The following is a 14,274-nucleotide window of genomic DNA, read 5'->3' as shown; positions in this document are numbered from 1 at the left end:
TGGTTCTTTCTCCCCACTTTACCCAAAGTAACCTTTCTACATGCTACACACACACACACACACACACACACACACACACACACACACACACCCTCGTTACTTAAAAATCTTTCGACAGCTTCTCACAGCTGCTAGAAGGAAGCCCAAAATATTTAATGTGGCTTATAAGCGTTGTACAATCTGACAAACCAATCTCAGCAAGAGCTCGCCTCTCTGTGCTGTAGCCACACTGGCCTTTTCATGGTTCCTCCTACACACTATATTCTTTACCACCTCAGGACCTTTGCACATGTCTTCCCCCTAACTACTTGCACAGTTAAACCCAAGTCATTTTTTTCAGATCTTAGTTTGAACATTACTTCTCCTTCTCCCTTCCTTTACTGCTACCCAGAGTAGATCAGGCCCGCCTGTTGTATACCCACGCGTCTCTCATCTAGGCATGCCCATCTTACTAAGTGACACCGTCACCCACCCAGGGGTTCAGACCGAAACCTGGGAGTCATTCTTACCCTCTCTCTTTCAATCTATCAGCAAATTCTATTGGCTCTACTGTCAAAGTATTTCCTGAATATACCCTTAATGTGACCACTTCTCACTGCCATAAGCAAGCCCTTCATATCTCACATCTGCACCACTGAAATGGCCTCCACTTTGCTTTCCCTGCTTCCACTCTTGACCTATTTTCCTCCATAGTCTATTTTCAGCACAGAAGTCAGAATGATTCTTTCAAAACACAAGTCATGTCACTCCTCACTCCCTGGTTCACTCGGTGAAAGCCAAATTCCTTACCATGGCCTGCTGGGCCCTACCTGGCCCGGCCTCCCGTTGCCTTTGCATCTCATCCCCTCCCGCCCTTCCACACTCACTGTGCTCCAGCCTATGTTAGTCTGATTCCCCAGATACACTAGGCATCCTCCTGGCTTAAGGTCTTTGCATTTGCTTCTTCCTCTGTCTGGAACATTCTTTCTATAAATTGCCGCATGGATCACTCTCTCCCCTTTCCAGGTTGTGTTCAAATACCGTTTCCTCAGAGAGGCTGTGCTGGACCGTTATATCCAAAACACTACCTCTGGCCACCCTCTATCTCCCAGACTTACTTACTGCTGATAGAGTTTAGCACTAAATGGTATTAAATTACATTATCAGTTTTCTTATTTGTTGATTTGCTTATTGCCTGCCTCCTTAACTACAATATAAGTTCTATGAGAGCCAGGATTTGCTGTTTTGTTAACTACCCCATCCTTGGTTTCTAGTGGGCACCCCAAAAATACTTGTTGAATAAATTAATGTTATACATGTCTCACTATACTTTTTGTTCATAACACTTAGCACTGTTTAGTTATAAAGTTGTGCATACATTTTTTCATGTTTGCCTCCCAGATTATGGGACTGTAAGCCCCATAAGGGCAGGAATTATGTCAGTGTTGTCCCTGGTTGAAACCTAAGTATCTAGTACAGGGCCTGGTACGGGTGGGCTTAAAAATATTTATTGACTAAAATGAGTGAATGAATGAACGAACAACAGAAAATAAACACGTGCTCTCTGGAGCTGCAACTAAACCTAACAATATTCCTTCCATGGTGTAGACTCTGGTGTTTTAGAAACGGGGTGAAAATGCACAAGAGACAAAAAGAAAGTGAGACTGGAGCTCACTTGAGGGCCTTACCTTTCTGCTTGATTAGAAAAAGTAGTGCTGGATGCCAACCTAGGAAATAAGTAAACAGAGTCACATGAGTATCTTAAGTTTTCAGGATAAAATGCACGAGTACTGTGGTAGGACCCTCTGAGGCTCCAGTTTAGATGGCGAGACATGTAAAACCGTGGACAAGGCCCTTGACCAGGGACAAAGGGCCCAGGCAGTGGTCAGTCTTCAGGGTCCAACTTAACCTGCTTCCAGAGACCTGATTTCTGCATCAAATCAGATATTTCCAAGGACATGCATAGAGTTAAGTTTGTTTAATATCACCCAGACAATCTATAAAATGGCCTCTGCTGCCAGGTTACACAGATATCAGAATAACATTCGACCCAGTCCATCCCCGTATCAACTCAACTCAAAATTAATTTCTTTCTGTACAACTTCTGAAACCTAACCAAAAACAAGCAACAAATTGTAAAAGCCTCTATAAGACAGTAAAACAGGTAATAGGGGTATTTGTCAGCTAATCGTTGGGTTAAAAGGACATACTGAGAAAGGTATTAGGTTAAGTAATCAATATATAACATGTAATTTTTGAAAAGTATAATTGTATGGTTCTCTACACATGGAAATATTCTGTATGTATAGAAAGAAAGAATGCGCTCAATCGGTGGTTGATCACTAAGATATTGAAGAAACAAATAAAGAGAATGCTACAAATGTATTTGCTTTAGACCACAAGAGAGTAAGCTGAGCCAAGAAAACATCTGGAGAGGAGTGAAAGGTCCAGCAACCTCTAACACCAGACCATTCCCAGCTGCTTTCGTCATGGACCCTCTCATGCTAATGATGCTACGATGAATTAACATTGGCAAATGAAATAAACAATATTAAGGGTGCAGCAAATATGATCTTGAAGGCTGTACCTAGAAAAAAGGGGTGGGTACGCCTTAAGAGGGATCTAAGCAGAGAGCAAAATACAAAATCATATAGAAAGGGTTGGGTGATAAATAAAAGGCTCACACTGCACTTACATACTCTTAGAACACCGTGGAAACAGTTCCTGTGGGACTAGCATAAATAAACCCAGTGTTCACACATCCACATGACCTCATGTGGAACTGAGGCACACAAGGAAGCCCTGAATCAGAGGACTGCTGACTCTGTTTCCTTGGCAGGCTTGGTGATTAGGCTTAGGCTGCTACGAATTCTGCAAGCTTGCTTTATAATCTTGCCACCCCCAGATTACAAAATGCCTAGGGAACCCATCTTAAAATAGGTAAAGAGAGATCATTAGAACAATAATATCTAAAACATATAAAGTGTTTCCTTGGAACGACACACAGTTCTGACCACTGTTATATACATCAGCTCCTATAGTAACAGAGAACAACAAACTTGGTGCGTTTTCCTCTGGTTCCATCTGCCATTGCAACTCATGGCCGCACACGGTTGGGAAATTCAACCAAAAGTTTGGGCCATTCAGTTTTTAAAACTAGTCCAAGCTGATCCCACAAATATAGAGCATCAATAAGGTTACTGGATGTTTCATGTTTGAACTGGCCGTTCCTATTTCAAGATATAGATTGAATAAGGCTCCTTCCTACCAAACAAAACAGAAGCCGACATTCACCTTCCCACAGACTGCATGATATCCAGCAAGAGCGGGGCTGCCAAGTCTGGGCTTAAGTGAATGAACGTGGAGAGGACCACAATGGCCAGCCCAAGTGTTTCCTCATCATATTCTTCAAGAATGGCTCCGCAGTCATGGCATCTGCAAAGAAAACAGAGGGATGCTTTCCATGAAAGCCAGCAATGGTTTCAAGATATAAAAAGTACATACAGGCCGAGTAGCTCAGTTGGTTAAGAGCGCGAGCTCTGAGCAACAGGGTCACTGGTTCAATTCCCACATGGGCCAGTGAGCTGCACCAGAGCTGAGCTGCCAACAGGTGGCAGAATGGCTCAGCTGGTGAGAGCACGTGCTCCTAACAAACAAGCTTGCCGGTTCAACTCCCACATGGTATGGTGGGCTGCCCGCCCCCCTCCACCCCCACAACTAAGATTGAACACGGCACCTTGAGCTGAGCGGCCATGAGCTGCACGGGTGGCTGGATGGTGACTGGACTTGGAGCTGAGCTAGCTGCGCCCTCCACAACTAAGATTGAAGGACAACAACTTGGCTGTTCCCCTTCTCCAATTCCCCAACACTGTTCCCCTTTCCTGGTTCCCCAATAAAATCTTTAAAAAAAAAAAAAGTACATACAGCCATTAGGGGTGAGTCTTGGAAAAGTCCCCAAAAGGAGGTCAGTGGTCTCACGCTAACAATAAATAGGAGAAGTGAATGCCACCGTCACCACAGACACAGAACCAGCACACATGGCAGAGACCAGGAAGGCTCCTTTGTACAAGCATCTAGCCTGTACATGAATTACTGCTCCTTTTACACTGAGTGCCAACTGGACTCAGTTTGAAGCTTCTGGCTGAGGGATTTTCTGCATGTGAAATTACCTCTAAGGGTAATCAGAAGCTAGAAATTTTTTCATTTGTTGAAATGAAAAATGTCTAGACACAAATGGAAGCTCTCTTAAGCTTTCCGATTAAAAATTATCCTCTTTGTGGTGAGACACGGGACAGTCAAGTCAAGAGAGCACTTTGGAAAGCGGGGGGAGTCCGGATCGCAGCCTCTTCTCTATTTTCACTGAGTTTTATGAACTCGCCACACCTACTGAGTGTAATATGTAAAAGCACAATGACACCTGCTCTTAAGTAGCTTACAACGTACTGCTCTTTGTAGTTTCTAGTGTGGATTCAATTTAATCCATCTCAACCAGAGCCGGAGCTGCAGCCAGGCAGCTTTATAAAGTGAAGGGAACATCTACTGGGAACAGCAAGGGAACCAGAGCTACGATGGCCACTGTGATCCATCCGAAAACTTCCTAAATGATGTATATAATTTCCTACAAATTGACTTCTTAAAAATATAGGACTCACATTTGTGGCTGAAAATGAAGAGAAACGGCGTGCTCACACAGGCAGCCAGGAAGGCAACTAGGAAAGGCTGGGGCTTGGGCGATAACACAAAATGGGGAGCCAAGAAGCGCTCTCCACAAGCAACGAGGGGCTCCCCGTGCGGACATCCCAGGCAGCTGATCAACGCGGGCGCTGTCGTGTCTCCAGGAACGACCATCAGCTGGACCAGCTGCCTGGAGCCTCACACCAGCCCCTCTACCTCACCCTCTGTCACTTGGGTCACCTTTACTGGGAGGTGTGCCTGGCCCAAGGGGATCGCTCCAAACCTAAAATCCTGTAAGCCTTATTCTTTATCATACTGAATGGACAAACATTATGTGCCAGGCAATGTGTAGGGAGCTTAGAGTATGAAATACAGAAGAAAGGTCCCAGTTCCTAAGGTACTCACCATCTATCACAGACTATGTATGTACTAACAACTAAACAATTAAAATACCACCTGTGATAGGTGGTAGACTAGATAGATGCATGAAATACTATAGAAACTTGCAAAATGGCATGACTAATTCTGCCTTGTGGAATCAGGGCATCTTTGCCTCTAGCTGGGTCTGGAAGCATGAATAGGAGTTCACCAGGCAGAGAAAGGACAGAGAGAAGGGCACCTATGCAATCACAGAGGGAGCACACTTCAGGCGTGCTCTGGAGATGGTGAGGGCGCTGGGGAAGAGTGCCTGGTGAGGCGTGGGGAGGCCACAGCTTCACCATCAAAAGGGCCTTTCTCAGCTAAGGCATTTGGACTTGATCCAACAGGAAATCTGGGGATATTGAAGGCTGACAAACAGAGAGGTGACATAACCAGTTTGAAATTCAGAGAACGGATTCCGTTGGCAGGATGGGAATAAGGTCAAGTCTCAAACTTAATCCCATCCTAACAAGGTGAAGCTTCTGGTTGTGGGATCTTGTTTGTGTGAAATCATTGCTAGGAGTAATCAGTAAGTGGATATTTATTTGCATTTGTCCAAATTACAAAAAAAAAAAAAAAAAGTCTTGGCATAAAAGAAAGCTGCCCATATGATACTGCATTTCTAGAATAACAAATGAATATCAACATTTATGGCTGTGGCCATTTGAAGAAAAAATTTTGACTTAAAGTACAGTATGCCTCCTCTGATGCTTTCTCATACCCATCCATGGTGAGAAAACTCTCAAATTCTGTAAACAAGGTGAAGACCATAACAGTGTGAGCTTACTTGTCAGTCATCACTGTCGGCTGCTCGTCCGTGAACTCTTCGGGTGCTGGCACAAACATACTGACAATACTGGGTGCTGACAGGAGGCTGGATTTAGTGGCACCTGCAGGGTAAGCAGCAAAGAGACAACTGGTGAATGGGGGCCAGGAAAATCTGCATCCTCCTCTTATAAATCCTCCAAAGACCACATTCACAGGGATGTGACATGGACAGTCAATAGCATTATGAACCCCTCAAGGGTAAAACGAATTCCAGAGAGACTGTGATTTGTTTCTGCTTGTATACTTTTAAGAGCTAGACTCCTATCTCTTCCTTTGCTTCTTGGCCTTGAAAAGAATCAGAAAGAGTTCAGGTGTCAACAGGGTGCTAAGACAAAAAACGAAAAAGGGGGAAATCTATCCAAGGGGACCCTAAATGAGTTATGACCTTTATTTCCTGGGCATAAATGAAAGCTGCCCATACAATACTATTTCTAAAGTCACAAACATATACCAATACTAAAACGCTGGGAATTTGGGAAAGAAGTAAGATCCTAGAACTCCACACCCCTAAACAAGGGGAGATGTTTGAGCTAAGAAACATCAGGACGGTTTTCTGCTTTGGGAATTAATACCATAAGCCCCAAAGCAAAACACTTCATTTTCAAACTGAAATATTTAAGAATGAAATATCAAGTCTTTTGAAGGAAACATCCAGGGTCTTCAGCCAATCGATATTGCACAGTTTAAAACTTTGGGTTTTGATGCCTTCAAAGAAATCTGAGGCAGGAATCTTGGCAGCATGCTCTAGTGATGAGTAAACCTGGAGTCGGGTGACGGGTGCCCATTAAGAAAACCACCAGTGCTGGACAGACTCCCCGGGACTGTGGAAATGAGGCACCCCAAGTAGAATCCCAAAGTGACAGTCCCGTTCTACAAAGTAAGAGCTGAGACTCTGAGTTTTTCCTTCAAACAGGAAAGAAGGTAGAAAAACCCAATGGTCATTAAAGAATCTGTTTCTCTTCAAGGAACTGGTAACTTGGTGCTGAAAAACAAAACAAAACTACATGATCTTTCCTTAAAATATGACAGATAATGATTCAGAGAATTGGTTTCAACATAAACTTTTAGAAACCTAGCCAAATGGACAATGTGTTTCAATCTGAGAGAGAGAAAAAAAAATGGTATGGAAGCCTTCGAAGAGTCAAAATGCTGCCAAGCTATACATACGCCTTTGTCTGATCAAAGTCTACAAAATGTGTTTCTGAGAAGCCTGGGGCCTGCAGACCCAAAAGACAAAGGAAAGTATCTGAAAATATCTTTATGTCATCTCCAAAGATCCCAAATGGGAATCCAAATTTCACTGCTGTATTTATCAGCTGTCTCTGAGGTACCACTCTTTTCTAAGTGTACCCAATTGCATCATTAACAAAGATCTCCAGTTGTTTTCATAAAGATGTAGCTTGGGCTCTTCGGGTAAGGAAATGGCCCAGTCTGGTCCAGTAAGGGAACGATTCAAAGAACTTACTGAGCAGTATGAAAAATCTGAAAATGGGGGCAGCAGAGTGGCTCAGTTGGTTAAGAGTGCAAGCTCTGAGCAACAGGGTCACCGGTTCGATTCCCACGTGGGCCAGTTAGCTGCGCCTGAGCTGAGCTGCCACAGGTGGCAGGATGGCTCAGCTGGTGAAAGCACATGCTCCTAACAACAAGGTTTCCAGTTCGACTCCTGCATGGGATGGGGGCTGTGCACCTCCCGCAACTAAGATTGAACACGGCACCTTGAGCTGAGCGGCAGTGAGCTGCCGATGGGCAGCTGGATGGCAACTGGACTTGGAGCTGAGCTTGCTGTGTCCTCCACAACTAAGACTGAAGGACAACAACTTGGCTGTTCCCCTTCCCCAATTCCCCAACACTGTTCCCCTTCCCCAATTTCCCAATAAAATCTTTTTAAAAAAATCTGAAAATGATCTGAAGGACCTACAAAGCATTGGGCAGATTGTGAGAAAAGTACTTAAGCAACTGACTGACAAAAAAAAAATCACTGTTAAAGCTACAAATAGACCAAGATATGTTGTGGGTTGTCGTTGATAGCTTGACAAAAGTAAGCTGAAGCCAGGAACAAGAGTTGCTTTGGATATGACTACACTGTCCTGAGATCTCTGCCAAGAGAGGTAGGTCGACTGGTTACAATATGTCTCATGAAGACCCCAGGGGTGTGTCTTATTCTGAGATTGGAGGACTATCAGCACAGATTCGGGAATTAAGAGAGGTGATAGAATTACCTCTTACAAGCCCAGGATTATTCCAGCGTGTAGGAACAGTACCTCCAAAGGCTGTTTGTTTCATGGACCACCAGGGACAGGAGAAACACTCTTGGCACGAGCTGTTACTAGCCAACTGGACTGCAATTTCTTAAAGGTTGTATCTAGTTCTATGGTAGGCAAGCACATTAGTGAAAGTGCTCATTCAATCAGAGAAATGTTAAATTATGCCCGAGGCCCACCCATACATCATTTTTATGAATGAAACAGATGCTATTGGTGGTCAGTTTTCCGACAATACTTCTGCTGATAGAGAGATTCAGAGAACTTTAATGGAGTTACTGAATCAAATGGATGGATTTGATACTCTACATACAATTTAGATGATCATGGCTACAAACCAACCAGATACGCTGGATCCTGCTTTGCTTCGTCCAGGAAGATTAGATAGAAAAGAATACATATTGATTTACCAAGTGAAAAAGCAAGGTCAGACATATTGAAAATCCATGCAGGCCCCATTACAAAGCATGGTGAAATAGACAATGCAGCCACAGTGGAGCTTTCAGATGGCTCTAATGGAGCAGACCTGAGAAATGTCTGTACTAGAACAGGTATGCTTGCCATCTGTGCGGATTGCGGTTTTGTAATACAGGAAGACTTCAGAAAAGTAGCTGATTCTAAGAAGTTAGCATCTGATTTAGACTACAAACCTGGGTAATTTACTCTAAGTATTTTGATGGCTGCATGACAAACATTGGCTTAATGTAAAAATAAAGTTAAGGAAAACAATGTATGTATTGGCAATGATCTCATTAAAAGTCTATGAATAAAAATATGTATGAATAACATCATAAAAATCTGTAATTTTGTAATTCTACTTTTAAGAATGATACAGAAGAAATTTGTATACTTGTTGATGTTGCATTCGTTGCAGCTGAAGTTATAAAAGACGCATGTTGCAGCTTTAAGTATTTGCTGTGTGAGCATTTTGTAAAACTGAATATGGTTTGAGATGGTAGTACAAAAGAACAGTTCTTATGACTTATTTTATGTCATTTGTTTTCCTCATCCTAAATAGTTGAAGAAAATCTGTTTGATTCACTTCTAAGAAAAAAAGATGTAGCTTAGAGCGGAAGCAACAGTATTTATTACAAGCATGAAGTATAAATTGATTAATTGTACAAAAGGCAAGAACTGGGCCAAACAAAAAAATTAAAAAAACATGACTGATTATTAAACAGTAAGGTTAAACAGCATGAAGTTGCTTCAAGAAACCAAAACACAGAAAGTTCAAATCCAATACTCCACATTTCTTGAACATAGACAGACCTTATCTACCAGATTCCAAAATGCCTGTGCTAAAAGTGGAGAAATTCAGCCCATAAGATATATGCTGATATACACACAGTCTTACTAGAAACGTAAGAAATTGATTAAAAAAACAAACAAACAAAACGCCTCTGAGTCAAGGCTTTCAGAAGATTACTGCCTATTACTCTCATGTAGAAATCACAATTCAAGTAAAGAGAAGGGAGGAAACCAAAGTCATTTGGGGGGTTGCAAGCCAATCATTACCCAACACAAATGACAAGAAACAAGTATTTTTGCTAATAGCATTGTGAAATTGTTTATTCACGCGAGAACACAGACTGTGTGATGCAGTATTCATGGCAGCCATCTATAAAAGCTGATGGGTTAAGTTGTTGGGCATTGGCCCCCATATGGAAACACTGGCTGAATCAAAGGATTTCCTCATACTGCTAATGATGTGGGAACAAAGTGAAGCCATACAAGGAGAAGGTGGGCAATGCAAAACCATGAAGCCATAGACCTCAGCTACCTTGTGTTACATATGAGTCACAACTAAGTCTGCATTTAGTAAAGGCAGTCCCATTATCACCCCCCAACCCCCGCTGACGGCGATGCCACCATGACTGGTTCCCCTATTGAATACCCAAAATGCATGCTATATGGAACCAAGAACAGAAACAGAAGGTTCTTAGAAACTTTAGCAGAGGCCTCCTCCAAAGCCCAACTTCAAAGCTGGAGATTTTGACAAAAACCTCTTTGGGATCTTGGAGATAAGAGAAAATATGAAGGTGTTGGTTTGTCTCAAAGCATGCTTACATACATCGGTCCCCTAATGTGTGTGGACTCCTCAGTTTACTGTGAAAGAGGCTCACTTCTGTCTTTGTTCTCATCACCTCATTCCATTTTTGCTACTGAGTCACTAGATCATGGACAAGCACCAGTTTGTTCAACCACCGTGGTTTCTGCTCATAAAAGCTTTTCCTAGGCCCATAAGTGAGAAGAGTCTCATCTGATCAGATATGGCGGCTAAAACTGCTACATGGCCAAACAGATGTTAGCAAAAGCTGGAGATAAATATCCCCTCATTCTTACGGAAAATTAGAAGAGTGATCTAGTCCAGAATAAATTGGTCTGCTTGATTTAAGAGACTAGCTAAGAGAAGTGGTCAAAATTCATTTTTATTTGTTTGGCTTTTACAAATGATAGCTTAACCTGCTTTCTGAATTTAAAAAAAAAAAGGAACAAAAGTAATGATTAACTAGCCATGAGATGAATTTTGAAAATACATGTCCTGATGATCTTAGCACAGATTTATTCTCAGCTTGCTCCGATGAGCAGCATAAAGTCAAGTGTATATTCTGTGCAATTTCAGATAGCTGAAAAGCTCTATTCACCTATGATCTCAACATTCTAGAAGGAGCACAGGTAAGCTGGACCATGCTCAGAGAAGTAGATACAGGATGATATGGGAAACTGATACATTTTGGGAGGATTACCAAAGGACCCAGGGATGCGTGGTCTAGAAAAGACTGAGGGAATAAGTAATGGAGGGCTATTTTTTAAATGGTCTGGAAAATTGTGTGAGAAAGGCTAGACTTGTTTTGTGTGGCCCCAAGGTTAGAAAGTCACCGTAAGGAAGACTTTTCTGTTGGTCATGTCCAGAGAGGAGGTGTCATGCGTTCCCACTCCCTGGACGTGTTTGAGCCGAGGTTGGAGCCACTTCACGGAGCTGCTAAGGAAGCGATCCCAGCACCTGCGGGGTGGCTTGAGGACGGCCAGAGACAGCTTCTTTCGGTTGCCTAAACTCACCTCTCGTTCTCAATGGCTGTCCCTCCAGGTCAGGGTTTAGGCACGTTGGCACATTACATTGGCGTTTCCCAGGCTGTATCTGTTCTGTGGATAAATAGAGCATTTCAGTCTCCAATGTGGTCAATTTAGCACACTTCACAACACAAATAATTTAACCAGTAATCTCTTGGGGCCATTTTTGGGGTCATTGTTATTGTGGATTATTAACATTTACTGGACACATCCTAGATTCTAGGGTAGAGACGCTTGGGGTTTCACTACAAACCTGCCATTCAGGTAAATGAAATGCAATTGAAAGCAGGAGAGCATCTAAAACCATCCCCAAAAAGTCCAGATTCCTACCCATCCCCCCAAAAGCTCAAATTCCATATCTCTTAATATGAAATGAAAAAAAATGAAAGACTAATGTCACAGCCATGAAAAAAAAATTTTTGATGCAAATCAATAAATACATAAGAGATGATTTGGGGCCATGGCCAGCAAGTCATACAGAAACATGTAGAACTGGTAGCAAAGAAATGACAGGCCTTGGACTGAGGGCTGAGAAACAGGAATGGGGGGTAGGGGCAGAAATGGAGGGGTGGTGCTTCAGGAACATTCATTTCCTATGAAGATGAGGCAAAGCAGCAAGCTATCAGGTGTGCATGGACGGAGAAGAGGCGGGTGTCCTGTGAGTGAGCAGGTGCATGCGCAGGTGAACGGACCATGACCCCTGTTTTCAAAAGCCTTCCTCAGTGTGTCTCCATGACCAGATAGAGCTCTTCTTCCGGGGACTGACATGAGTGACTGAATCAACATATGTGGTATAAAGTGACATGCCATCTAACACTGAATTACACATTCTTCGGCTCTCCTCTGGTCTTAGATTTGGGGAGACCATTTTTAAAAATTTTTATTAAATTTATGGGGGTGACATTGGTTAGTGAAATTATATAGGTTTCAAGTGTGCAATTCTATAACACATCATCTCTACATTGCATTGTGTGTTCACCGTCCAGAGTCAGTTTGGGGAGAATTTTTACAGCACTAATAAAAGCAAGAATATTAAGATGAAGCTCTTGTTGGACTTGGTGACTAGCGAACCAACTTGGAGGATGGAAAACAAGCCCGGGACAACTCAGGTAAAAGAAATTCAGATAGCACGTAAATGGCAAGTATTAAATGACAAACCAGAGTGACATGAACAAGGCTGAAGTTTGGTTGAAAGTGAAAAACTCAGTTAAATGGGTTATTTGGCATCATGTAGATTTTTTTTCTTTTTAGATTAAAATTTGGATTGGAAATTGAGATCTATTTGCCCTTTTATAACTCTACTGAGTCAATCAAACTGGGTCATAAATGTAGTCAGGATGTAAAATGGCTAGCTTCGGAGGAGCTCCCTGCTACAGAAAACAGTAGAAAGGTCAAACACTCTTTGGAGCCCCCCAGGTCAACCTAACAAAAGCTGGGCATTTAATGATTAAAGAATTAACCAAACAAAAGCTTCTATTCTCAGTTCCTTACACAGCTTCAGCTCAGTAAAGAGCGAAACCAAGTCCTCTTTGGTGTGGACACAAAGATTTCACCCAAGCCCAGCAAACTCTCGAGTTCGGATATCCAACATCTTTCTCCTTGTCTCCCATGCCTGTCGGCCATTTCATTACTCACTACCACTTATCACTAAAAGAAAGATAAAACAACTAAGCCTTTAAAAGGCTAGGAACCCTTATAAAGGCCAGGGGAGTTGAAACAACCCGTTAAATGTAAGATTGGGTATAGTGTGTGGGATTTAGTTCTCTAGAACCAGTTTTGTTTTTTGTTTTTTTTAATGGGGGTAAATAGGGTGAAATTTATGTAAATATTATGGTTTTGAAAAAAAAATAACGATATCTCAAGATTTTGGTTTTGTGGACATTATAATTCTTGGCCATAAGGGAGGATATGAAAATAATCTCCTATAACTGTAGCCAGCAAGTACCAACCAAGATACTGAAATAGCCCGATCCCAGTGCCCGCCCTCCAATCCCAGTGATAAACCCTGACATTTTCCAAGTGTGTGCATGTAGCAGAGTGCCTTCACACATGTAATTTTGTAATCCAAATGACCCATTTAATTCCAAAAAAAAAAAAAAAAAGGGAAAGCTGGCACTCCAAAGAGCAGGACTGTGGCAGTACTACTGGCTGGAGAAAATAGTCCATGTGCAGAACGTGATAACACAAGTTTAGGAAACGCGGAGTGATCATGTTTAAAATAGACATGTCATGGCAGCCAGCTCTTACTTTAAAATTGAGGTTAGATGCAGCTCCATCTGCATGAGAGTGTGCCGCTGCAACCTGGCGACCCGGCTGACTAAAACACAGAGCTTACATTCTCAAACCTATTGGCAGGTCATGACGTTGCTAAGCTGCACTGGTTATTATTATCACTATTAATACTCCCTTCTTTCTTGGTACTTTATAAAACAGAGAATATTGATGATCTAGTGTTTTGTTTTGTTAATTTGCATCCTAGCTCCACTCCCTCCTTCATGCATTTACATCATTTAACCCCCAGAGAGATATCCAAATTTGTGGAATCTGGGTCTTAGAGGGGGAAAAAAAGGGTTGGAAGAACAGGTGGCTCTAGAACACTTGGAAAGTTTAAATAGAGTTATTAATCACTTTAGGGTTTTTAAAATTACTTGAACTACAGAACACAAGAGAAGATCTATTCCTTAGCAAGGGAGCAGAGGGGACACAGAGAACGTGGCATTAGCTAATCGGAGAGGTAAAACAAGAAAAAAAAGTGTGACCCACCAGTGTCCCAGTTGCTGATGTTATGGGGGGCGCTAGACTGATGTTCCAGCTGTCGCTTCATTAACTGGCTCATTGTCAGAGCTCCCAGGGATCCCCTTTTCATCTGCCTATACTGAGCTATATGGAGGAAATTAGGAGATGATTACTAGGGGGGAATTAATTTGCACGGCACACAAAGGCTCTACACATCCCTCTAGAATCTTAATTGAACCTTCATCAGCTATTCATAATTGTTTGGTAAATTGTATGCTTCCGTCCAGGTGAGAAACTAAGGTAC

General features: G+C 42.3%; 1 protein-coding gene and 1 pseudogene across 1 annotated transcript in view; one reads left to right on the top strand and one right to left on the bottom strand.

Annotated features, from left to right (window-relative positions):
• UNC79 (unc-79 subunit of NALCN channel complex) overlaps positions 1-14,274 on the bottom strand; it is a 188,772-nt gene that overhangs the window by 55,400 nt on the left and 119,098 nt on the right. Inside the window, exons 33-37 of the mRNA XM_019642451.1 lie at positions 13,998-14,114; positions 11,223-11,306; positions 5,861-5,963; positions 3,274-3,414; positions 1,668-1,706 (exon numbers count right to left, since the gene is read on the bottom strand). Coding sequence (XP_019497996.1) covers positions 1,668-1,706; positions 3,274-3,414; positions 5,861-5,963; positions 11,223-11,306; positions 13,998-14,114 — 484 coding nt within the window. The remainder of the gene's footprint in view (positions 1-1,667; positions 1,707-3,273; positions 3,415-5,860; positions 5,964-11,222; positions 11,307-13,997; positions 14,115-14,274) is intronic.
• On the top strand, positions 7,323-8,820 carry LOC109382727 (26S protease regulatory subunit 10B pseudogene; annotated as a pseudogene).

The sequence above is a fragment of the Hipposideros armiger genome, unplaced genomic scaffold (genome assembly GCF_001890085.2).
Source record: "Hipposideros armiger isolate ML-2016 unplaced genomic scaffold, ASM189008v1 scaffold_69, whole genome shotgun sequence".
Lineage (NCBI taxonomy): Eukaryota > Metazoa > Chordata > Mammalia > Chiroptera > Hipposideridae > Hipposideros > Hipposideros armiger.
This window is presented reverse-complemented; position numbering and strand designations above follow the sequence as displayed.